Source organism: Anabrus simplex, chromosome 1 (assembly GCF_040414725.1).
Source record: "Anabrus simplex isolate iqAnaSimp1 chromosome 1, ASM4041472v1, whole genome shotgun sequence".
NCBI classification, from domain to species: Eukaryota; Metazoa; Arthropoda; class Insecta; order Orthoptera; family Tettigoniidae; genus Anabrus; species Anabrus simplex.
The window spans coordinates 218,295,336-218,322,867 of record NC_090265.1 but is presented as its reverse complement, the minus strand read 5'-3'; the positions used below and the strand labels follow the sequence as shown (position 1 = coordinate 218,322,867).

Here is a 27,532-nt window from a genome sequence, read left to right as displayed (position 1 = left end):
TATTTTTATTGACCTAACCTGTACTGCATAATGTTGTAACATAGGCATTTGTAAATAGTAGAATTCTGTCTATAGTTCCTGGAAAGATCCAGAAAGTTACATAAATTTTGTACAGGGTGTGTTACTTTGTTGGTATGTGTTCTAGAAAGTGTGTTCTGTCTATTCTGGAAAAATACGACTTTCGCGATCATGCGTATTCTAGAATGTTAGTCAAAGTTCGCGATTGAAAGTAAGGTTGTGATTGGTGAGTCTAGGAGGTGATAGGGAACACGTACACGCTGATCGGCTGCCTCCAAGGCCAGTAATTCCTATATATAGTGAGCGAGGCAGTGTTCGAATTAATTCTGTATCCTGAATTCTGTCGGTCTCGGTGTATCTGTCTGCGAGCAGCCTATCTGGTTGACGTCGCCCGGCTTCGGGATGGCACTCTGCTCGGGTAAGCACTCTTGAATTCCATTCCTGCTAAAATTTCCGTAATGTTCCGATTTGCTTTTCATACAGGAGTCTGCCCTAACCTCGCCTAGATTCACCAAATTAGTTACTTATGACGCCTTAGTTTTTCAGCTGGACTTACCTTTTCGTTTCCGAGGCATTCCCGTTTTGTTTCACTAAAATATGTATATTGTAGTTTAATAGTATTTCCCTTGGGGTTTGCCTCTGATAGTTCTGTATCACTTTGGGTACACTAGATTTTGGATAACCTGTAAATTGCATTGTACTACTGCATTGGTAACTAGATGTACAGTTGATTTGTAATTTGAATTTACACTGCTATGAATAACCTATGTATATCATTGAACTTATAGCTCATAACTTGGAATGTATTTGTAGAATTATCTTGTAAATAATATTTTTAAAAACTAAGGATCACGGTGATTCATTTCGGAATCCGCTATCTAAGCCATATCCATGCCTTTGGTAGGTTCCCAGCCCTTCCATCTTCCCGTTTTGTCGTTCACTAGTTGGCCCTACTGATAGTTACGTACTTGTTTTGTTGGAGATCCGCGTAATGCTAGCTACTGTTTTTCCGAGTGTGTAGTGTTTTCTTATATTGTGTATTGTACTCTTACCTTCCTCTTTTAACTGTGTTTGTGCCTTGTTTGGTGTTACCACTGTAATAGAGGTAACAGCTTACCTACTATCAAATGGTACCACAAACACCAAGGTTTAATGGGTCAATGACAAGCAAGAAGCCCTTAATTTAAGCAAAAACAGGAAGGCCCGATTTACTTTTGCTAAGAAATATGGTGCCTTGACAAACAAGAAATAGATTAAAGTATTTTGGAGCGATGAGAGTAAATTCAATATGTTCAACTCGGATGGAAATTCCTTGGTCAGACATCCAGTTAACACACGTAATGATGTACAGTACCTTAAATCAACGGTAGAACATGGTGGTCATTTAATGGCTTGGGGATGCTTTTCTAGAACTGGAGTTGGTCTACTGGTAGAAACTGAAGGCATCATGGATCAATTTGTACATGGCAAGATCATTAAACAACATATAGTACCGTATGATAAACAAAACATGTCTCAGCAAGAAAAGGGTCAGGAGCATTGATTGGCCAAGTCAAAACTCTGACCTAAACCCAATTGAACATCTATGAGTGGAACTCAAAAGGTGTGTTAAACGCAAAACATACACGAACAAGGAGGCATATGTCAAAGCTTTAAAGGGGGGGGGAAATAATTCCAAATTCTTGTCTCATTCCTTGAGAAATTGGTGGACTCAATGTCAAATTGATAAGCAGTAGTTGTACAAGCAAATGGTTACCTAACTAAATATTTGATGATGTGAAGTGCGTATGAACTTCTGGAATGGTTTTTCTGGTTAGTTATGTGTGTTAAAATATTTAAGGTATCCATGTATTACTATGCCGGCCCCGTGGTGTAGGGGTAGTGTGCCTGCCTCTCACCCAGAGGCCCCGGGTTCGATTCCCGGCCAGGTCAGAGATTTTTACCTGGACCAGAGGACTGGTTCGAGGTCCACTCAGCCTACGTGATTACAATTGAGGAGCTATCTGACGGTGAGATAGCGGCCCCGGTCTAGAAAGCCAATAATAATGGCCGAGAGGATTCGTCGTGCTGACCACATGACACCTCATTATCTGCAGGCCTTCAGGCTGAACAGCGGTTGCTGGTAGGCCAAGGCCCTTCAAGGGCTGTAGTGCCATGGGGTTTGGTTTTTTGTGTTTTTTTATGTAGTACTATAGTGTAATTATTTGTGTTATACATTTACGTTTGTATGAATGTGATGGTTTGGTAGTACGTAGAAATGGTCAAATTATAGTATGTGTGTTGTACAAGTGCACGCATTATGTTAATGAACAACAAGACCAGAGCAATTTGTCAAATACTCATAGCCGGTACTGCAGTGAAATTAGGGTATTGTGTATTTCAACAATAGAGGGTTGTATAATTACCAGTCACCCCCAAATTTCTCGAGTAAAATGATAAAAATTTCTTGGTTAATAATGACAAAATTCTTGAATGTGAAGCAAAAATTTCTTAGCTATAGTACAAACTTGTACATTAAGTATGGTAGTACGGTATTGTCAGTAAGGCAACCTATGCATCCCGCTGAGCCTGGGAATACTTTCCTCATACAGTCATACCTAGATCTACCTTTATTATTTACAAAAGGATTGTCCATTCTCCCACGAACTCTGTCCAGCCTAGTAACTACCCACACATCCACTGAGCGCTAACATTCAGCCTGCTTGAAGCACCTAGGCTGCAATCAGCTATTGCAATGTAGCGTACTTAGTATAATGTAAGAAACAATTTCGGCAGTGAGTGAGTTTTATCGCACTACAGTACAGTTGTTACAGACAGAAGGTATAAACTGAAAGAGTGCAAGGCACAGTCAATAACAATTCTTACAAAGTCAAGACAAATGTGTCACTAATGAGTCATATGGTCTGTAAGTATTCTGAAAAATATAGATGCTAATTTTCCAAAAATAGATGCTAATTTTTTTTGCTATTGGCTTGACATCGTACCGACACAGATAGGTCTTACGGCGATGGAAGGACAGGAAAGGGCTAGGACTGGGAAGGAAGCGGCCGTGGCCTTAATTAAGGTACAGCCCCAGCATTAGCCTGGTGTGAAAATGGGAAACCACGGAAAACCATCTTCAGGGCTGCCGACAGTGGGGTTCGAACCCACTATCTCCCGAATACTGGATACTGGTCGCACTTAAGCGACTGCAGCTATCAAGCTCGGTAGATGCTAATTAGGGAAAAATAAATCCTAATTTAAAAGAAAATAGATGTAAAATTTTCAGGTCCCTAATTTTTACTGTTATGTTTTTGTGTACACACAGTCAATTTCAATACAGTAGAATCTCGCTAATCGGAGTAAGAGAAATCCGGGGCTCTGTCAAATCCAAGCCACAAATTTAAAATGAGTTTTCTAGAGAATTTCTTCCCTGCTTATTCCTGCCATGTCATCGGGCCTCCCTTATACTGAGATCACGCAGTCCTCATCATGTGTCCTTCCCTTCCCACCAGCAGAGTACGGGCCTACTCCCACTCAGTGCCTGTGTGCCGGATTTGCTGCATAGAACAGAGTACAGTATGCAGTGGTTGTGAGCAATGCTGCTGTATACTGTGAGCACTAAAGCAAACTGAACTTTGTGCTGGTGAAAGTGAAATCAGAAACTAAGACTCGATAGTGGGGACACAATTAAAAGCAAGCAACTGAATATGGAGTTTGAAAAGTGGCAGATGGCAATTGGCAATACAGCTGCCATAATCCAGAAAAGTATTATTCCAGAGAGTGATCAAAAAATGCCTCGGATAGAAAATGCATGCAGAAGTCTGAATATGAAGAAGAAAAAAACAACAGCAAAGCTTTGTTTCTGTGGTTTAGTCAAAAAAGACAGAAGGGAAGTCGGATATCAGGTCCAATGTTACAACAAAAAGTGTTGCTTTTAGAAATGAGTTTAAGGAAGATGATGATTTTAGTTTGAGTGTAAGGCTGGTTACAGATGTGAAAAAGTAGATATGGTGTTGCAACAACTTGAAATGTGTGGGGGGGAAACTTTGCGGTGATTCCAAAGGTGCAAGCAAGTTCTGTAAAAACCTTGAACATCTCATAAAAGGAGAAAATCTCATTGCTGATCAATTATAAAATTGCAATGAAACAGGGTTCAATTTTTAAATGTTGTCGTGTAAGACACTTGCTTCGTGTGAAGAAACTTGTGCTGCTGGTCGCAACAAAATAAACCAAGAGTGATAGTTCTCACAACATCAAATGCATCTGGCAATTATAAATGAAAGCTGCTCATCACCGGGAAGTCCACTTAACTGAGAGCTCTTAAATTTCTCTGTCAAACACTGCCCGTCTCTTACAAAAGCCAAAAGAGCTCATGGATGGATAGACAAATATTTAACAAGTGATATTTTTAAAGAACTTGTGCCTGAAATTCAAAAGTTTTTGAGAAAGGAGGGTCTGCCTATTAAAGCAATTTTATTATTGGACAACGCACAGTCACATCCAGATGGACAGGCACTAATATGTGATAGAATTTGTGCTTATTTCTGCCCCCTAACATAAAAAGTTTGATACAACCTATGGATCATGACATTTTGCAATGTCTAAAAACATTTATCACCACCTACTAGATTCACTCCAAAAAGCAATGGAATGTGAGGAAAACAACATAAACTTGCCCAAACAAGGGAACCCTGTGTCTGCTGACAGTAACTCTGACAACAGCTCTCAGGATGATATACCAAACTTTTCAAATCTAATCTCATAGATTCCAGGATGTAAAGATGCTATTGAAATCAATGTTACAGAATGGATGAAGGACTAACAGTCTGAACTTACAGACACATCAATATCATTGAAATGTTGAATGAACCAACAGAAGATAGTGAGGAAGATTTAGACGAGACGACGTCAAAGATTTCTCAAAGAGAGCATCTTGCTGTCTTGCTACACTATGTAGAACAACCAGAGAACTCCCATGGACACCCTACTCTTAAAGCGATGGCACGGTATTGCTGCACAGAAACAATGCAATATTCAGAAACAGAATATTTGAATAATTCGGAAAAGAAAATAGTTGAAAGAAGGAACCAAAACTCAAAAGACGCTTCAAGAAGTCTAAGAATCATGATGTGGAATATAGAAGGGCTAAAAGGTGCAATGAATATGAGCCCGGAAAACTTTCTATCAGGGTACGATATAGCAATTTTATTGGAAACATTCGTCACTGACGACTGGCAACACCCAGACTTCTATGGTTATCATCTTACAGCTAGACAGGGAGAAAAAGGAAGACCTTCTGGGGTGATAACTATCCTCATAAAACCACACCTAACCCCAATATTATCAAAAACGCAACAGAACCATACCCTACTACTGGAAATAGGCGGCCTTGTAATTATAGCCGCTTACTTCCAACCGAACATAACAGCAATCGACATAATGGACGAGCTAGGCCAAATGATCACTCAAAGCAAGCAAGATAAACCAATAATCATAGCAGGTGACCTTAACTACAGACTGGACATTCCGAATTACAAAGCAAAGCTAGTCCTCGAGAAATTGGAAGAAGAAGGCTTCATCCTGCTAAACAACCCCACTATCTCTACATACATCTCACATAATTGAAAGAGCGCAATAGATATTGTACTTACGAAAGGACCAATAACAGGCATCATGACTACAATATGGACAACAAACCAAGCCATGATTAGGAAACACTTACCAATTGAAATACGTATCCAAGGGGAGTGGGAAAAACCACAGAAAAAGACAATTCACCCCCTTTCAAGGAAAATAGATGTTGAGAAAGTTAAAGATATGCTAGATTCAACTACACATCTAGATACATTAATAGATAATTCAAGATTGGATGATGCAACAGGAATAACAGAAGAAATCCTACAAAAAGCCGGCATTCCGCGGGCAACAAGAAGAACAAACATATGGTTTGATAGTGAGTGCTATAGGCTGAGGAGGGAGACCCTAGATAAATTGCAACAGTTAAGGCAGAACTTGAACAATCAAAGTCTAATATACATATACAATGAGAAGAGGAAACTCTACAAAAGAACACTGAAAGAAAAGAAACGCGCCTACTTAGAATCAGAGGGCAAGAAGCTAGCAGAGGAAGCCAAGAAAAATCCGTTCATAGCCCTAGACCCAAAGAAACAACAACAGACGCACTACATAGACATGGAAATCTGGGAATCACACTTCAGTAAGATTCTGAACATTGAAGGTCCAGCGCACCCCAAAAAAGAGCTACGTACCACTACTCCACATATACAATTAGACTGGGTTCCCCTGACCATAGAGGAAACTAGAACCGCTATAGACAGCACCAAAAACAAGAAAGCCACAGGTCCGGGCGGAATCTATAATGAATATGTAAAAGACACTGCACACCTGCTAGCCCCTATATGGACGAAATTATATAACAAATGTATAGAAACTGCTTCCATTCCCGACATAGGAGAAAGTCAATTGTAAAAGTTCTATATAAAGGCAAAGGAGACCCAAGAGATTCCAATAAGTACAGAGGCATAGCACTGGAAAACTGCCCCTTCAAAATATTCACCAAAATTATAACAGGTAAAATAAATGAGGAAATAAACGAGCATCTGCCAGAGAACCAATTTGGTTTTAGGAAGGGACGATCTACCCTAAACGCTATTGAACTCCTGCTAAACCAAATCTGGCATGCCTTACAAGACAACGGAAAATATTACACCATCTTCATAGATTTTACTAAAGCTTTTGACCTGATAAACAGGAAGCTAGTGATAGACAAGCTTAAGGAGATGCTAGGCACGAACAACATATGGACCTATCTCATCACATCAATACTGCAATGGAACGAAGTACGAGTTTCAGATAACCTCACTCTATCAGATCTAATAGCTCAATCAAACGGGGTCCTACAGGGTGACCCACTGAGTCCTTTGCTGTTTATAGTTGCAACCGCAGATATCCTAAGAATTACCCAAAAGGAGGGAGTATTTTCTTGCGCGTATGCCGATGATATTGTGGCTCAAGAGACATAACAAAACTACAGGAAACTGTAAATGACATTCAAAACTGGTGCTCCGAAAACAAGCTGTTCATAAACATCTCAAAAACAGACACCATGGTGTTCAGGAAAGGAGGGAGAGTACCTGCCTTTGCAGAGACATTCATTCAGGATAAAAAATTAAAGATAGTACCAGAATTCAAATATTTAGGCATCACCCTGCAATCGAGCGCATATTGTTTCACAAAACATGTCACAGAAAAGGCAACTCAAGCAATGATGGCAATGCATGAAATAAAAGACATTACATCACTCAGTCTGGAGACAGCAATGTTGCTATTCAGAGTAAAAATTCTTCCAATAATGACTTATGGCATTGAAATTATCTGGACACATTTAACAATGAGGAACTTATCAACCTTGGAAAAGGTGAAAGTGAACTATATAAAGAAGGTGATAGGTGTATCAGAAACGACACGATCTAGACTTGCATATCTCCTTGCAAGGGAATCATTTCTTATAGAAGATCTCAGGACAAGTATGCCACTACCGAACACCGGTGCATCAAAGAAACTGCTAGCAAATCTGACGGAAAAGAGAGAAGAAGTCTAACCAGACGTCTATGGCACAGGGGTAATGATAGATCGCTCGTGGACAAAAGCTAATTTTGAATTAAGACATGTCATTACAAGATTAGCAGTTCACGGTTTTCATCACCTACTCTGCAAATCAAAACACTTCCATGACCCAAGTATAGACTGTGAGTGCAAACTATGTGGAAAAACGTGTGAACAGTACCACAATGAATTCCGTACAAGAAGAACAATGTCTATAAGTGATTATGCAAATATGTAACCCATCAATGTAATGTATACTCTCTGTTATGGCTATTTGGCTGCATTAAATATATTATTCAGAAACAGAATTTAGTTCAGGAATTTTTCAAAAAAAACCTTAATCCAAGCCATAACACTGTTGAAAAAGAAAAATGAAAAGAAAAAAAAAAAACCCCAACCTTAACTCCAATTGCTATTGATTTTATTCTTATTTCACGATTTTCCCTTCACTGTTCATATAGTCGTTCCAAATCTGAGGTACTTATCCCCAGCTCCCATTACTTCAGATTATCAAGACTCTACTGCAGATTGTTACATGACATAAATTCATTCAACAGCCACATTAACAGCAAGTTACTTACAACATATGTTGCACAAGTCTTACTTTCATCTGGTATTATCTGAGGAGATACCAGCATGGAGATTAAGGCCAGACTGTGAGTCCTATTTAATACCAAATTTGTATCTTATACTTAGGCTTTTGATTAACAAAATAATTTTCTTTTCTTTTCTGTTTATTAATTGTGGATGTCTTTGGCCTTGAAAATGGTTTCTGGTCCTATTGAAGAACTGTAACTAGCTATTTTCTTCTTTCCACATATGATAGAAAGTTGGAACAAGTACAAAGACATAGCATTCTCCATTTGCTATCTCATGCCCAGCATCTGATATGAATTCCCATACAGCATCCTTGGTGGACAAAGAAGGGTCCAGCCAGTTCTCAGAAATTGTTTAAAACCCCACCCCCACATATTCCCTACTGGGCTCAAGACTACCCCAACCGGCAGCAAATCGAGAAACTTGACTTGGTCCTAACTACACATTGTAATTAGCTCATACTATTAATTCCTTCATAATTAAATACATAAATTACTGAATTAGTTTCAACAGATTGAAGAACCACACAGTTATGAATTAAGGTGAAACTGAAGAAGAAGGGCTACCCAACAAATTAAATACCAGTACATAGAACAAGTTATAAAATAAAACAAATTCACCAAATTCTATGCTCTTATTATGAACAATACCTGGAAGAGAAAAGAGCAGAAAGCAGAATATGTAAAAAAAAAACATTGTGAAAATATGATCAACTACAGTACATTTAATGAAATTGTTAGGCCCTGAATATGAACATTACCAAAAACTACTATTATTCACAGAAATAAACTATCTATCATGAACTGGAAAAGTTGGAATAATACATACACAAGCATCTAGTTCAACTTGCAGCGAGTTATAGGCATTTCCATTTGTCTCATTCAAGCTGCCCATAAACATATCAGTAAGACCATTCACTTGATCAATCTCATCCCCAAGGCTCTGGAAGAGTGAAAAATGCAATATAATAGCTTTAAGAATGTTCAAAGGTAGTTAGTTTTCATCTCAATAATGGCCTCTACTTTCTCAAAAAATTCAGACATTATAAACTGAGCCTATATATTTAGATTAACAAACCTACATATTTGTCAGCAACAATACTTACAATATCATGGATTGCAAATTGATGTGAACTTTCATTTATAGATGCCAATTGCTTCTGAAGGTCCAATTTCTCTTGTTCAGCGTTCTGTAAGAACACACAAAGTGTAATCTAAAATGCATATTCAAAAATGGTATAAAATAAACAGATGAACAAGGATTTAAATATAGCACTACTTAGATTATACAGGATGGCCCACCTAAGATTCTCATCTCAAATATCTTTTGACAAAAAAGCAAAAAGATGTTTTCACCTAACTGAATAAGAGAAACATGGAATAACTTGCAAAATGTATCCTGTGCTTTGATAAGCACCAAGGTAAGCCTAGTGATACCAAGCAGCATTAAAAAAAGTAACTCTACCTATCTCTGTCACAAACATAGTAGTTGATCATAGCAAGGAACATTTAGGAGTACAATTACTGTATTTACTCATGTATTAGACCTCTTCACATACTAGACTCCTGGGGTTTTGAAGACAAGAAAATAATTAAAGCTTTTGTATTAGGAATACCTACGCCCCACCATCATATTTCCCCAAAGAACAAGGATCCTGCTAACAGTCCTTTTTTGTAAACTTAGAGTTGAACAACACAAAAAACAAGACATGTAGTTTCACTGCTGCTTTCAAACTAAAAGCTGTCTTTTGCAGAAAAACAAGGCTAGAGGTCAGCAGACAGATGTTTCATATATAACCTAACATGATCACACTCGTATATTGGCACAACTGAAAAGAAAAACTACAATGAGCAAATAAAAGTGTGTGACTTTTCGTGGTGTCAAAAATATAAATATCTTGAAATCAATACTGAAGTGATAATGTCCCCATATTTGCCGAGCTAAGTCCAGCCAGTGAGCGAGAGATCCCGGGGTGGACCGTTCATTCCTGGCTTTCCGTTTTTAAAGGCATTTAAGGGAAGAAAGGGTGACGACCAAGCAAAAAATAAAAAAATAAAACAACACTCTTACATTTATTAACATAAGCATCCAAAACACAAAAATATCCTTCCTGGGATTTAATTAAAATAAGCTTTCACAATGTCTGGTCTTCCTGTAGCAATTAACAACCAAAATGTAATCCTCGTCCTCCAGTTTTACTGTTCTGGAATGAAAATGAACAAAAAATTAGGCCTTCACTGCCTTCAAAAATCAAAATATTTAAATGAAAGTATCCAGAGACTTCAATAAGGATATACACAAAATTAGTAGTTAGCTATCTCGCTTATTATTCCATAATAAAATTAACTTAAGGTTTCATTAATTTATAGCAATTTCAACACGTGGTCAATGTTAAATTCTGATGAATTTCAATAACTAAAGTATATAACGTTCATTAATAACACTAGTAGACATTCTGATGGAAAGTCAAAATTAATTCCAAAATTTATTATTATTATTATTATTATTATTCTTATTATTATTATTATTATTATTATTATTATTATTATTATTATTATTATTATTATTATTATTATTATTATTATTATTATTATTAATTTCTAACCTTATAATTGTAGTTTTACTGTTATCACATGATCGTGTTTACAAATTAGTGTATTTCACTATATAATTCTCAAGGTAATTATTATACACATTTTCCTAATTAAGTAGCCTTCCAATTAATTATTATTATCATTACTCATTATCACCTAAATTCAAGTTGACTATGCCGTTTGTGAACATTAAATTTATATTTGCATGGCATTTCAATTTTCAAGTCAGTTTGAAAATATTTTGGAATTTTAACATAAATGCATTAAAAATTTTCTCATATCCACGTGTGAGTTAGTTGAAGATTAATTTATAGATCGTTTGCCTTTGCAGAGAACGAGACGACCTTTCACCTAAATCTTTAGAAAATTTAAATTAAATCTTAGCCTAGCCTTACTCGGCACTAATCTCATCAAATTGTTCCTTAAGGTGTGCTAAACAAGTCATCATGGTGGAAAAACAACGTTGAACACAATTCGTGCCATCGCAATAAATGCACAACCAGATTAAATTACATTAAACAATCGAACACACGGAAAATATTCATAATTACAACACACATACCACATTCATGCAAGGTAACACGTAATTTTATATACACAGTATTTACAGCAAATCCTGCCGTTATAAATTAGTTAATTATTTTTAACATGGCGCGTCAATAACATCCGGAGGATGAATTCGTGTCTGGAAATATTCTTACTCCAATAGTGGCTAGTGATAGAAATTCGTGCTATCACTTGACATGAAATACTCATTAAACAGCAATGGAGATTCATCTAAATTTCTGAAATTAATCTGAAGATTCTAATAGAATTCCATAATCATCACCATCACATGGGTTACAAGTTGCAAATGCAGCGTTCGTGAGCCTTAGTCACATTATTATTACCCCTATTCATGAAATGTATTCAACGTGTGCTCCACTTATAATAAATCACATTGTGCTCCCAAAGACACAACAAGTTATTCACTAATAAACTCTCCAATTAATTAATTATTCAATTAATATCCCGCAGGACTGCCATATTCCAGGCGCATCATGAACAGAGCACATTAAATCTCACATATAAGGAATCTAAGATAAATTATAGGTCATGACCGTTGAATTCCATTTCTTAACCCGATCTTCAGTTAATTTTATTATTATTGTAAGTGATTATTAGATCTTTCAGTCCTCCTGAAATGTCGTGAAATTAGATGACTCGATCCTAAAGAAGGCAAGTGATCTGAAAATGACACTACATTCGATCCTATCTCGCAAATTTTACATGTAACTCCAATCCAAATTATTTCCAATATCACAGACAAACAAATGAGGTTTATAGCGCGGTCAGTGATTTTTAAATCTGTCTAAATCCTATGTATGAGAACTCATTCAAAGACAGACTACACCGCTAATCTAATAGATTTCAAATTTCAGTCACACCCACGTAACTCGACTACCATGACATCTCAAGAAATGGAAAATGAAATAACTCAATCTACAACAAGAACTAATAGAGCTACGATTTAGAGAAAAAAAAATCCCCTAGTTTTACAAAGATGAGAAAGAAAATAAACAGTTAAATGGTACTCAGGTTTAGCTGAGGTTCAATTCCAGGTTGAAGTCAGTCATTCCGGCATTTTTCCGGTCAGTCTCCCTCTCCAACCAGAAGTGCCTTACATGTTTAGAAGGTCATGGAGACACGGCAGTAAACGTCCCACGATGAAATTAAAATGCACATTGTAGAGGAAGAATACATCTTGATGTACAAGGCAATTCACTGGGATGAATTCCGTCATGTTCCAGAAGTGCAGGCTGTAACTAATACAACCGATATTAAAATGTGTACACACACGCTGGAGTACTTAATGTTCTCATGGAGAAATAAACTTAACTTGGTTCATTAATGTTGAGATTCACTCCGTAAGATTTGATAATAAAATTGCACTAACTTTAGCAGAGCAGATGTCTGCTTGCACGGCTGAATTTTCTTTGCACGTGGTTCCGATGAAAGAGTAGCATTGACCAGAGCAGAGTAACATTGTAGAACAGAGTAGAACAAGCAGAGCAGAGCAGCAGCATAGTAGAGAGGGATTTACTGCAAACATGACATTTTATAGTCTTTGCTCGGGAGGTGTGTACTTTATAGAGACGATCATTGGTTCACAAAGTCTCTTGTAATTGGTTGCAACTGTTTCTCGAAGCTTGCCTGCTCGCAGCACAGGTTGTCGGTGCGTGGCTTGCTGGGAACACTGGCTAGTCACGTGATCTACCATGCACTCAGTCGAACACGTATCAATACATTGTCCCTCTGAACGACAGGAAAAAAAAACAGTTTGATGCTCTCACACAGATTTCCAAATGATTAATACAACTCCCGGCAAACAATAAAATTTTTAATGTCGACCTGCCATAAATAATCTAATGATAGCCAAATTTGAAGGGGACAATAAAGTACCTAGAAGATTACGTTGAGAGTTTATAGTTTTGCTGTAACTCATGGTATGATTCAACCAAAAGCATGGGAAGCAGCAAAAACGTTGAATCTCAGTTGGCAAAAATAGATGTACTTTTCTCACTTAAGTTTTTATAACATACATCTTATTGTATTCACAAAGACACACACACACAACATTAATTGCATACACTGTTTTATTTACCATTTATATACATATTATACACACACGCTGATGAACTACTAACTTCAACTATTGCATATATTCCAGAATACACAGCGACAGTTGTTGTGCGACCAAGGACAAAAATACTAAATGCAATAGTAAGAACACTTACTGTCACAGTCCTACAGATAAGTCGCGAGTACGTGAAAAAACAATGGACGCAAGAGGTCAGGTGAACCAAAATAAAAAAATTAATCCCAAAAGTCATTTTAAGTAGTTTCCAACAATCATTAAGTCCAAAAATAAATGAATTAACCATGAGTTCAACAAAATCAAATTAAACCTTTCAGATTAATTAAAATTAAATTAATCAATTAGGAAACCAAATTAAGGTTAGTAATAATTTATGACCTCAGATTTTTTTTTGTGTGTGTGTGTACCTGAGCCAAAAACAGTCTCTTTATGACTATCTGTAGCAATACTTAAAATCAAACCGAATAACGATGTGTGACCAAGGTAGGTTCCACAAAAACTAGTATGAGAGATGCAAAATAAGGAGGAGTTTCAATGGACAATAAAAATTAGCGCTCCAGAACAAATTATCTTTAAACATCAATAGGGAAAAGCACGGCTCTATACAGGCACATTCAACATGTCTCAAAACAACAAAATTTATTGCCGAAGCACATCACTTACTCAACCATTGAACATCAAATGTTAAAACATAACAGAGGAGTCAAACATCAAATGTCAAACTAAACAGCAAACACACCCACTAACAGAATTATATAATAAAAATTTTGTGTGGCTATTTCTAACAGAGTGCCCCCCTTGTAAGGCAGACCCTCTGATGATGGTGGGCAACAGAATTATGAAGGGCAGCCATGGAAACCTGATCACGGAACACCAAAAAAGAAACATGGCTGCACAAAAAATGTCGAGTTAGACCAAAGAAACAAGTGTTCAGCTCGTTGTTTACATATGAGCTCGTGTTTTGTAGATTAAACAATAATTAAAGAACTACCTTTCTAAAACACCCATGACTTAAGAACAGGATAGACTTTCTTGGTATTACAGTAACGAGTTATGCCGGTCTTCACGACCTGATACAATATATAAAAAAATATTTACAAATACTGCATAACGTTTCAGCAATTTTGAAACGGTCATAAGACCAAAAGCATTTACCTAACAATTACATCAAAAAAGTCCCAAAATTGTCTTGAACCAATCTACCAGATTACGGTGACCCTGAACACAATATCATTACTGCTCAAACGTACTTTCTTTATCACAGAAATAGTTCAACATCACAAAATAATTTAGACATCCATATTCTGAAGAACTCGTACACAGTTCGATTTTAGTTGACTTCATCCCATTATTTCAGCTTGAGACAAGAAAGAACAGGTTATTTATTTACAATTTTGCTGGAAACATATTAAATAAAACATGATTCAAGACATGTTTGGCATATCGCCGTCTGGCGATCATCTTAACCAGGATCAACGTGCATCACAATTCCTTCTTGCTTCTTATACATTTCAATTTTCATGTTCACCAACATGGCAAGAGAGTAGCTTCCCTTTTAACAACCAACAGAAAAATAACAAGTACGAGTCAAGTCATTGTCGTACTACCCACGAGTTCACAATCAAGGATATAAGCTTCCATTTCCGCTGGTAGGAGACTCCACCATACAAACAGGCACAGAGAAGAGATCAGTGCTGGCGGGATTCAACCGTACTATTAGGAAAACACAGAGTAATGTTATAATTTATTAGTAACCCACAGGCAGTTCATGGAGACTGAATCATGCATAATAATGTTCCTTGAGGCATTTTCTAAGCATGCTGGATTGCCAAACACGTTCAAATTTAGTAAAGTTAGTCATAGAACTGAATCAAAGGAGGAGGAGGAGGAGGAGGAGGAGGAGGAGGAGGAGGAGGAGGAGAAGAAGAAGAATAAGAAGAAGAAGACTGCCATATCACCATGTCAACATAACACTCGACTAACGATTATCACTAACAACAACAACTCAACTCAACACAACAACCCAAAACTATATTTTTATATACCTTACCTTAATGTCCTATTACTGTGTATGATACGAAGTGTGAAAAGCTCTACCACCAGATTGCGAAATGTAGTTCTCTGAAGGAATGACCGCTTTCTAATTTCATTTCTTCATATTTTCCATATTAAACGCCTTAGCAGCCTGCGAGGACTACCAAACTCCACGTTTTAGGGGACTTAACACTTAGGAGGGAACTACTTCTACTACTACTACTACTACTATACTTCTCATTTTTTTAAGTTTGATTAACAACAACACACACACACACACACACACACACACACACACACACACACACACACACACACACACACACACACACACACACACACACACACACACACACACACACACTGAACTTCTGTTGTAATTTTTAACTATACGACCGAACACTATTTTGTGAAATTGAATACTGTGATTTATGCCTCATGTACTTCAAAGACACTCTTAATTACAATGTCGTAGTACTGTGTACAACTCCCAGAAAGAGCGTTTTAAGTATAAAAATTTTCCTCCGGGCCGGATTTGAACCAGCGACCTATGGATATCTGAATGTATAGCCAACTACAGTCCAACCAGCCTCCTAAGAATGTATGACACCACATGCTTTCCCGTATCTTCTTGAGTTGCTCAGAATTTGATAATGATGATGATGCTTGGTGTTTTAAGGGGCCTAACATCGAAGATCATCGGCCCCGCTCAGAATTTGAAAAGAATGATATTTCTGTATTGGTCATGTCCACAGTAACAAGGATATGCACTTTTTACTTTTCCGTAATTTCTGTATGTATGTATATATGTATGTATGTATGTATGTACACGCACACGAGAAAACGGCTGAAGAGAACTTACTGAAAATTGGCATGTAAAGTCAGAGGATGAGCCACTACAATCTTAGGATATAAATCATTTAATTCACAGTGAATGAAATAGTAGTTTAGGGGAAGGCCTGAAATTTAATTCTCAGAAATTTATATTGTTAGTGGTCTTATTGATAAATATTACATAACTCAAGTTGCATTGAATTAAATTTCCAATAATTTATATCTTATACATTTTTACTGTACTGGCTATGATAACACAGATATTCATGAATATTTGTTTTTATTGCTAAGTCCATATCAACACCGAGCCACAAGAAAATGGGTTAATGAAAATCGACATATATAGTTGGAGAATAAGAAACTACAGTCTAAGCTATAAACAATTTTATTCACCCAGAATGAAACTGTAGTTTAGGGGAAGGCACCTAAAATTTAATTTTTAAATACCTATGTTATTTGTTCTCGTAACCAGTTTCCAACAGTTACACGATACACAGTTAAGTAAAGAGGAAAATAAATCAAATTACACGGCACTTAAAAGCCTTAACACACAATAAACCTCAGATGAACTGCACCAATACACAAATAAATATCAGGTTGGGCAACGTGACGGCTATAATTAAGGAACGTGGAATGGGTCTGTGAAACCTACCAAGGCCATAGAGATATGAAAGTTGCAGGTTTCTAGAAAAATCAACGGTGATCCCTTGATTCAAAATTTCCAGAATAAACGTTACAAGGAAAATTCCAAACAAAATTCATCTATCCACACCATCCAGTTACATCATTTATGAAATACAAATCAGATGTACTTGCCAAGAGCTTTGGTATTAGACCAAGAGTTAAACTAAATATATCTTAGGATAATCCAAGTTCTATAATACAATATTGAAAGTAAGAAGAAACACAAGATACAAATACAATATTAAATTAAAGTTAACGTGCTTTCTAAGACATCTGAGAAATTGAGTGGCGAGTCTGGGCGAGTAGGGCAAACTCCTATGTGAAAATACAAGCGAACATTAAAATTGAATTAAAGTGGAACTGAAACCGACAGTGCTTACCCCAAAGTAGCCCAACTCGGGAGCGAGGATTCACTGACGTGCGTGAAAACGCTGGACTGACAAGAGTACGAAAGAACACGAAATATTGCCTCGCTCTCTTAAAAAGGGAAGTCTGGCCTTGGTGTGATAACTGAGTGACCAATCAGAGCACAGGAGCTTGTCTATCGCCACCCAGATCCATCAATCAAAAATCCTTATCAAGTCGCGATGATTTCATCATATATCCAGAACATAGGCAGACACTAATCGCGAACTTCCCATCTTCCAGAAATTGTAAGGATATGCTTCCAGAATAGACAGGGGCCAACACACCCTGTTCCAAAAGTCTGCGTCACAACCTTTCTGGACTGTTACGGATATTGCAGAACAATAATTTACACTCTAGTAGTTACCTAAGGTAGATAAAGGGAGTACAAACAAAACATTCCAGAATAATATTCTACACCATACAGGCTAGGTAGGTAAATGGAATACGAATAAAATATTCCACCACAACATACCACATCATACAGTAAACATTCCTTAACAATGGACTCTACACAAGTCTCAGTCCTATCGAAAAGTAATACATACCAGTAACAAATGTTATAGAGAATACAGTTTCTGATCATTTATGTTTTATTCTGTTTTACCGTATGGACTATGATAAGAATGGTATTTCAGAGTAGGAAGAAAACTAAATGTTAGGGCCTACAATATCAAAAGTGCATTAACAGTGATCAACAATAACATTACATTGACCATTGTTCGTTGTGATGTTCTTTGTCTCTTATGCTGCCACTCAACTCCGATAGATGGGATTGCTGCTGCGTACTGAGTATAACAGCCTGACTGAATATTGGTGGGAAACAGCTGGGGTGTTAAAAAACTTGCTTCTTTAGCATACCATTCCCCTGATTCATACGTTTTCTGATACTGCTGGTACGTAACACACGTGTCTTAAGTATTCCAGCTATTCGATTCCCACCCTGACATGCTGTTTTGAATGAGCAATGTGCAAACTTGAGGCAGAGGCTCACTCAGCAGCAGCAGTAGTATGACGTGGTCTAGAATTACAATTTAGGCCTATTCCAAATTATACCACCACAATTTACTAAATAACTCAAAATTCAACCCTGAAAAAACTAGTTCTTAAGAAAAACTTCTTCCTCTTCACTTTTATTAAATTCTACATTCATTTTATTCCAAATTAGCAGTTAAGAGGGGATTTCTCCTCTGGCTTGTAGGAAAAATTTGCCAAGTCAGATTTTTCCGCCGCCAGTGTAGAGAATTGAAATTATCCGTCTCATCGGGCACTCCTAGGAAACAAATTAGTAAAAGAGCATAGTTTTTGCATAGGAACTCTCCATTATTCGACCCTCCCGCACAGAAAAAAGACGAAGAGTGTTCATGGACCACGGCTGTCTGCAACTAGGACATTCCAGCTCTGGAACTTTGGACTGTTAGATCGGCAGCATAGTACCGTTTGTTAAAAGTGAGAAACGTGTGGTTTTTCATTTGATTGAGTATTTCATATGAAAGCATTGCTTTTAATCGCGCCATTTCTACTGACGTCATTGTAATGACCTACGGGAAACCACTGATGATGATGCTTGTTGGTTAAAGGTCATCGCCCCCTAAGGGAAACCACTTAAGGCAGTGTTTCTGAAGATGTAAACGGTAGGCGGAGAGTATCTGCCATTATAATGAAAACTCCCCAACCTGATTGTGACGGATGATGGGCAAGCGGGCCTGTCATTATAATGGAAATTCCCTAACCTGTTCTTCATATGAGAAAAGACTTTTGGTGAATTCCCCGTTGCGTTTCTAGGGTAGTGTTAAGAGCTATGCAATTTAATACCATCTTGATCACAACGTGCACACTACCTAACCTAGAATTCTGTATAAAATGTAGAATTTCGTAGCAAAGCACTGGTATATCAGCTAGTAAAATGAATACATGTTGGTAGACAGTTACAAAGGTAACCCACTCGTAGTTAAAGCCTAGATGTTATATCATTATTGTCTTCAGAATGAACTAAACTGTGTTAGATTCTTGCGAGTGATTATTTATTACACTAGAGTCCTGTAAATCCGAACCCCGTTAATCCGAAAGTCTGGTTAATGCAAACTGAAATTGTTACGAGGTTTGGTGGATCAGCAGAGGTGAAAAGAAGGTGTGGGCTTGAATGGGTCAACTACAAATCCAAAATTGATTTTAAAACTTTAACAAGGTTATATTTTCTTTCCAAAATCAACAAGTAACAGAGTAACAGGTACCAAGTAGCAGAGAAACAAGTAAAAGACGCACAATATTAGTACAATTTACAATTCTTGGGCTTTGAACCCCTCTCTTTAAATATGGTGAGCTCTTGGCTCAAATTTAGAAGTTATAACTTTACATAAGGGCAGAAATCCCCTAGTACATGGAGCGCTTCCTCCCACCTAGCACTGTCAGGCCTCCTAGAGGCACACATCAAAATACAAGAAAGAGCAGACTCGCTCTCAATTTTACAAGCCTATCAAGGGCCACAATAAACTTTACTTCTAACTGCCCTCAAGGCACACTTACAAAGAAACAGGGGTACCTTGTACCCAACCTACAGGTCCTTCGCATGAAGGAAAAACAACAGGTTAAGTTACTGGCCCAAAGTACAGTGAGGACTGGAGGCGTGAACTTGCACTCCTAAATACACATTTTAAAACCTAAGTGGCGCTCGGCCGATTACACAGGGGCTATTCCCAAGCTAGGGAGGTGACTCGTATGAGAAAACTTTAACACATTAAGGAAGAGAAGAAACAGTTATGAAAACGTAGTCACCTCAACTACAAAATGAAGGGGAGCTTGAGAGGGTAAAGCACTATCTATCCCCGCTTTACAGTTAAAGAGATTTGTAGTTTTTACATAGACTGAAAAAGGATTTACATTTTAAAAAGGTTGGTTACATATTAAAGGTTTCGAACCTTCCCCGCGAGTTAAACTGCTGAGCTAGCAAGAAAAGATGTTAAATGGCCATTACCTTTTTAAGAGCTGCTTCCAGAAGAAACAGGCGCTTCCCGCCTCCTGCTACATATCCCCACACTAAGCTAGATGTTGAATCAGTGGCCAGGAGACCAGAAAATCAGCACTTTTTAAACCCTCGCGGAAGATTCGAAACCTTTCCTGAATGAAACAGCCACACCCACAACCTTTTATTGGTCGGTTAAAATTTACACATCAAAAATGAAGAAGAAACCTGTGACAGGTGGGAAATTAAATACAGAAATTATTGATCGGCTAGCTTCAAAATAGGCAGAAAGAAAGGGTTAATATTGCTAACCCACAAATGAAAGAACGAAATTTATTAAAGAACAAATTTATGAAAACAAAAATTCTTCCAAAAGTTCCTTCACTTCACACCAGGGTGCATGATCATAGTTTTTTTAAGCAGTGACATCTATAAGAGAATGTCCACACTTGCTGATCAATGAGAAAGAAAAACAAATTGAAATACACACAGTGACATCTTCTGATAAACAGTTGAGTTGATTCCGTTTTTAAAGTTCAGAGTTTCTCCTATAGAGGAGTTTCAATTGGCGCAAGATTTAAACTTGCGTCGTAGAGGTGTTTTTACAATGCTTTGTAAAGCTAAAGGTTCCACCTATTTGATACATTTTCATAATGGTCTGTTTAGAACATCACATATTTATTTAACTTATTGTAAAATTCATCTTTGGGACCAGTTTTGGCAATCCACTATGCCATCATCAGCCATTGAAAGTTTAATAGCAAGGAACATTCAAAAAAGTAAAAATATGCTATAGAATCAGTATAGAATGTATGCTTGGCATACTTTTAACAGCAAGTCCTATTCTAATGAAAAATATTAAAAATAGCTAGATAACATTGACCCTTTGTACTATACAAATAACATGTCTTGTTTAAAAAAAGTACATGTATTATTTAATACATCTAAAATTATTTTGTATATGATTGAAAAAGTCTATGATTTGGTGTAGCTTATGTACAAGAAATTCATATAAAATTGATAAGTGATTCTACGAAGCATTTGCCATTTTAAACCACAGATTTTAACAGCAAGTCCTATTCTACATGAAAACATTAAAAATGGCTAGATAACATTGATCCATTGTATTATACAAGTAACATGTCTTTTTTAAATTAGTATTATTTGGTGCATCTAAAATTGTTTTTTAGGTGATTGAAAAAGTCTATAATTTGGTGTAGTTGATGTACAGGGAGTTCATATAAAATTGATAGATGATTCTAGAAAACATCTGCCACTATTAAAGCACCGTTTTTTGGTTCCTCATGATATGTGACTTATACTGTTTGATAATATATGCAGGTTCTTCTTTCTTAAAAATTATTGACAAAACAGTCTATGTTTGACTAATATAAGGAGTAGCAGTTTTCTGATATGTTTAATCTTATTTTAGTATTCAAACCTGCTTCGTAGTATTTTTTCAAGATAAATGACTGTATGGCTGAGGCCGAAACTATGGTTGAGATCTTGAATATTATTTTATATGCCAGGTGGAAGTGGGCAGTAATTAGTATTAATCTCGAACCAGCCCGGACCTAAAAAGGAAATTGTAAATTGTGTATGAATTATTGAGAATGAAATGCGGTACTATAGGAGAGATTAAACATATCAGAAAACTGCTACTCCTTATATTAGTCAAACATAGACTGTTTTGTCAATAATTTTTAAGAAAGAAGAACCTGTATATATTATCAAACAGTATAAGTCGCATATCATGAGGAACCAAACAACGGTGCTTTAATAGTGGCAGATGTTTTCTAGAATCATCTATCAATTTTATATGAACTTCCTGTACATCAACTATAGTACGCGCACTTTTTCTTGAGCCCTAGTTCCCATTCGTTACTATGGAGATCCGGGCTCAAGATAAAGTGCGCGTATAGTACACCAAATTATATACTTTTCCAATCACCTAAAAAACAATTTTAGATGCACCAAATAATACTAATTTAAAAAAAAGACATGTTACTTGTATAATACAATGGATCAATGTTATCTAGCCATTTTTAATGTTTTCATGTAGAATAGGACTTGCTGTTAAAAACTGTGGTTTAAAATGGCAAATGCTTCGTAGAATAACTTATCAATTTTATATGGATTTCTTGTACATAAGCTACACTAAATCATAGACTTTTTCAATCATATACAAAATAATTTTAGACGTATTAAATAATACCGTATTTTTTTTAAACAAGACATGTTATTTGTATAGTACAATGGGTCAATGTTATCTAGCTATTTTTAATGTTTTTCATTAGAATAGGACTTGCTGTTAAAAGTATGCCAAGCATACATTCTATACTGATTCTATAGCATATTTTTACTTTTTTGAATGTTTCTTGCTATTAAACTTTCAGTGGCTGATGATGGCATAATGGATTGCCGAAACCGGTCCCAGAGATGTATTTTACAATAAGTTAAATAAATATGTGATGTTCTAAACAGACCATTATGAAAATGTATCGAATAGGTGGAACCTTTAGCTTTACCAAGCATTGTAAAATCTTGAGTCAATATGGACAAGAAAATGAAGTTTTTAATACTAAATAAAATCGTAGAGGTAAAGAAATATTCAATTCTTTTTAAATTCCCCTTATTAAAATGAAAGAACATATTATAGAATGAAGATTTACTTGCATTTTATTAGTCATATTTTACTACAAAAACTTAATGTAAACATAATTACACATTATAAACCATCAATCACTGGTCGTTTATCTTTACAAAGTCTGTTAGTTTCTTTTGTCGTAGTGATTAGAACCAACTCAAAGACGCAGTGTTAAACCAGCATCTCATAAACATCACATCAGTGGGCATAGCAGCGGAGTGTTGCTTGACGTAGCATACGGCAAGTTCTAAGGCGGCCGCAGCATCCGAATGTGGCACTAGTTGTTCATTGTGGTCTTCTTCGTCGTCACTCTGTTCCTCATCAACTCTAGATTCTTTCTCCACCATAGCTACAATTTCTTGCTTTGTTTGTAATTGATGACAGTCGGCTTCCATCCACTCGCTAATGTCATTTTCATTGTCGTTTTCTCCTCTACGGGTTCTTAACTACCCTAATGTAATTTTATGCAGTATTTTATTAATGCAACTGCTAAAGAATGGACATTTCAAATTACAGTATGTACTGTACTGTATTGTAGAAACTATTTTCCTCAGACTGTTGAGGCGCTCGCCTTCTGATCCCAACTTGGCAGGTTTAATCCTGGCTCAGTCACGTTGTATCTGAAGATGCTCAAATACATCAGCCTCGTGTAAGTAGATTTACTGGCACGTAAAAAAACTCCTGCGGGAGTAAATTCCGGCACCTAGGCGTCTCCGGAAACTGTAAAAGTAGTTATTGGGACGTAAAAACAATAACATTATTATTAGAAAATATTTTCTGGTTAATCCGAAAATTTCGTAATCCGAACAGACTCCGGTCCCAATTAGTTCGGATTAACGAGACTCTACTGTATGTTGATATATGGGAATAGGTAGCCTTCTTAAGAAACTAAACTAACCCCAGTTAGAGAATGCAATGTAATAATGTGATAATGATAATTCAATGAAAGCAAAGAATGCCAACATGTTATGCCATATCATTTATGAAGTGTTCATGAGAAGAATATTTTTAGAATCTTCGATAATATGCCAAGTGATATGTTACTAGAGAGGTCATGTGTTATCATAAAGAATTAGGGTAATGATAGATATGGATGTGACGGCAGACAGAAGACATGTTTGTGTTACTTAAAAAGATATTAATCCAATTATATTAATCTTTGAGAATAAGATTATTTGTGTGTTATATACGCAAAATATTTGAAAGAATAGGAAGAGATATGATATGAAATGAGTAATGATGAAGAATATTATAATGTTATATGAAAGAAATGAGGAATGTATTGAAGGAATATAGATTGCTGCAATAAAATATGAGATGGAAATGGAATATTTGAAGAGAAAGGAAAGATTATTGATGCAATTTAGGATCATATATGTTCATAATGCAATGACATTGTGTTTGTTCAAGAATCCATATCCTATGATAATGATGACGTGGTTTCACATTTATAAAATATTATGGCATAGTAAGATCATCAAAAGGAATCCACAAAAGATTGTTCACTTGGACATTTTTAACTTGGTACTTCTATTTTAAAATCACATTTTCTCAAATTAATAATGGCATACATAGGTTAACATGGATGATTCTTACCACATTGTATAATAAACATAATTGATTAGATATCACATAAGGTCTTCAAGAATAATGTTCCCTAGATATTAAAATAATTCGCACGAGATACCATATTGATATATTTAGGCATACTTGAGAATCTGATTACCTTGCTAGGTTCAATGATTGATTTACATTGAAAAATGAATTAATAATAGACATAATGTCAGTTAATATAGTGACTTCAATATGAATAGAAGCAGATTTTTGCTGTTAAATACGAAATTTTCTGGAAGCTTACCTTGAGATACTACAAAACAAGATGAATAGTGCTTGTCCTAAGTGAGATTGATAAAAATTGATGTGTATAAAGAGAAATATAATTATATTATAATAATGTAACCAATAATTTCCCATGCAGATGTGTATTTTACCACTTTTCTTTGTGCATATTGTATAAAAGTTAACTAATAGCTCATTTCAATTGTGATGTTAAAAAAGATCAACACATATAACAACTTGTAGGATTCCAGCAAGATATAGCATATCTGGATTCAGGAGGTCAAATGGACTGTATTGCAATTGAACTATCTAAGGCATTTGATAGGGTAGATCATGGGAGACCGCTGGCAAAAATGAGTGCAATTGGACTATAAAAAAGAGTGACTGAATGGGTGGCTATATTCCTACAAAATGGAACTCAAAGAATTAGAGTAGGCGGAAGCCTTATCTGACGCTGTAATAATTAAGAGGGAAATTCCTCAAGGCAATATTATTGGACCTTTATGTTTTCATATATATATATATATATATATATGATATGTGTAAAGAAGTGGAATCAGAGATAAAGCTGTTTGCAGATGATGTTATTCTGTACATATTAATAAATAAGTTACAAGATTGTGAGCAACTGCAAAATGACCTCGATAATGTTGTGAGATGGACAGTAGGCAATAGCATGATGATAAATGGGGTTAAAAGCACAGAACACCAATATATAACAGAGGTGCACAGTCCATGTTAGACCTTGGAAACAAAGATGACCACAGCGCTCCTAGTGGTCTGGCTACTAAGTGATAGCACAGCCGAATGGATCTCTTGCTGCGCTAGCGAGAGCGGCGCATCAAGTTGGCGTGGTTATAGGTATGAGAATCTTATTTTGCAAAGTCCCTCCTGGTATGAAACCTTTTGTTTTGTTATACAGGATATCCCACCTCCCCACATGTTTCTCAGTATTTTAACATGCTGAATAACATGTAATAGTCTACATTTTTTCTCTCATAATGAATATGGCATGACTGCGCAATATGTTTTACTACCGGTTCATAAATTACTTTGTATTTTCGGACCAGAGAAACAAGGAAATGCCATTAGGTCCTTGTTTCAATGACGGTGAAATCCTGACATTTACCTCCCCGCGGTAGAGAGGGGGCAACGACTGCATATAAAAATAATATTTTATATCCAGGCAACTAACGAATTAAGCCACCGATTATCTCCCCCGGTATAAGGAGATCCCTTATACCAAGTACCAACAGTCTCTCTAAGAGTGGATGAGCAGGTATGGGTAAGGGCACTCTATTGTCCTGGGGATAAGAAATTGTTCCCAAAGGCAGAGGAACAAGTTTGGTCAACAGCATTAGGATGCAGAAGGCAACAGGAACGACTGCATTAAAGATCCTGAGAGATATTCCAATAAATTCACATGGCATGGCTGCAATGTCAAGATCAGAGCTGGCCATGTGGATCGTCAACCTCTGTATGGAGACGACGTCTTAAGAAGAAGATACATAACAAAACGAAATTCAATTATGTTATTCAGTATGTTAAAACACTTGAGAAACGTGTGGTGACGCGGAATATCCTAAATAACAAAACGAAACTTTTTATACCAGAAGGTAATTTGCAAGCTAAGATTCTCATACCTATCACCGCAGCCAGCTCGCTAAATTTGGAACCCTACAAGCTGAAAACTTTGTCACTGGGAACAGGACCACAATGTTGCATACTATGACATTGTGTGTTCAGTTTGGAATGAGGAGCTTTTTGCAAATTAATGAATCCATTCAAAACATGCAAACATTATAAATGACAACAGGAGAAGCAGATAAAACTGATCTTTCCTTCAGAGAAAGGATATGTACATGAAAGACAATCAATCAATCAATCAATCAATCAATAGCGATCTGCACTTAGGGCTGTCACCGAGGTGGTAGTTTCATTACAATGTACACAAACTATGTTTACCACCACACGTCTTAAAATTGCCTAGGCCTTCATCAGTAAATGAAGACAATACAGTACCATGCTTTCAACAAAAGTACAAGCATCAATAAAATACATACCGTACATACCTATGTGTTCATTATGGACTGTTATGCCCTTCGCCGTTCAGCCTACAATCCACTGTACCAAGCTCGATAGCTTCAGTCGCTTAAGTGCAGCCAGTATTCAGTAATCGGGAGATAGTGGGTTCGAGCCCCACTGTCGGCAACCCTGAAGAAGGTTTTCCATTGTTTCCCATTTTCACACCAGGCAAATGTTAGGGTTGTACCTTAATAAAAGCCACAGATTCTTCCTTCCAATTCCTAGGCCTTTCCTCTCACATCATCGCCATAAGACCTATCTATGTCGGTGCAACGTGAAGAAAAGAAAAAACAATCCTCTGTGAATTAACTGTCACCTCAAAGCCCTTTTTTTGCAACTAGCTCTGTGGTTTCATTTAGTTCTACACCTCTGACTTTTAAGGGGTGGTGATTATTGATTTAAGAAGCACAACTAAGCAACCATCCTCTGTATAACACTAATCAGAGAGAAAAAAATGGAAGGAATCCGACACTTTGAAAAGTGAAGATATCGGCCAAAGGAAGACAACAACCATAAAAACTAAAGACTTCCTAGGATTCGCAACCTAGTACCGTCAGGGTCGAAAAGAACAAAAGCTGACAAAGGGA

At 36.6% G+C, this 27,532-nt stretch overlaps 1 protein-coding gene across 3 annotated transcripts in view; it reads right to left on the bottom strand.

The window, feature by feature from the left end:
• Positions 1-27,532, bottom strand: part of LOC136864143 (uncharacterized) — a 624,111-nt gene that overhangs the window by 371,932 nt on the left and 224,647 nt on the right. For all 3 annotated transcript variants that reach the window (XR_010859277.2, XM_067140781.2, XM_067140790.2), the window contains exons 10-11: positions 9,329-9,412; positions 9,052-9,165 (exon numbers count right to left, since the gene is read on the bottom strand). Coding sequence is in view for 2 of the 3 variants with exons in the window: in XM_067140781.2 (XP_066996882.2) it covers positions 9,052-9,165; positions 9,329-9,412 (198 nt within the window). In the remaining variant the exon portion in view is untranslated. The remainder of the gene's footprint in view (positions 1-9,051; positions 9,166-9,328; positions 9,413-27,532) is intronic.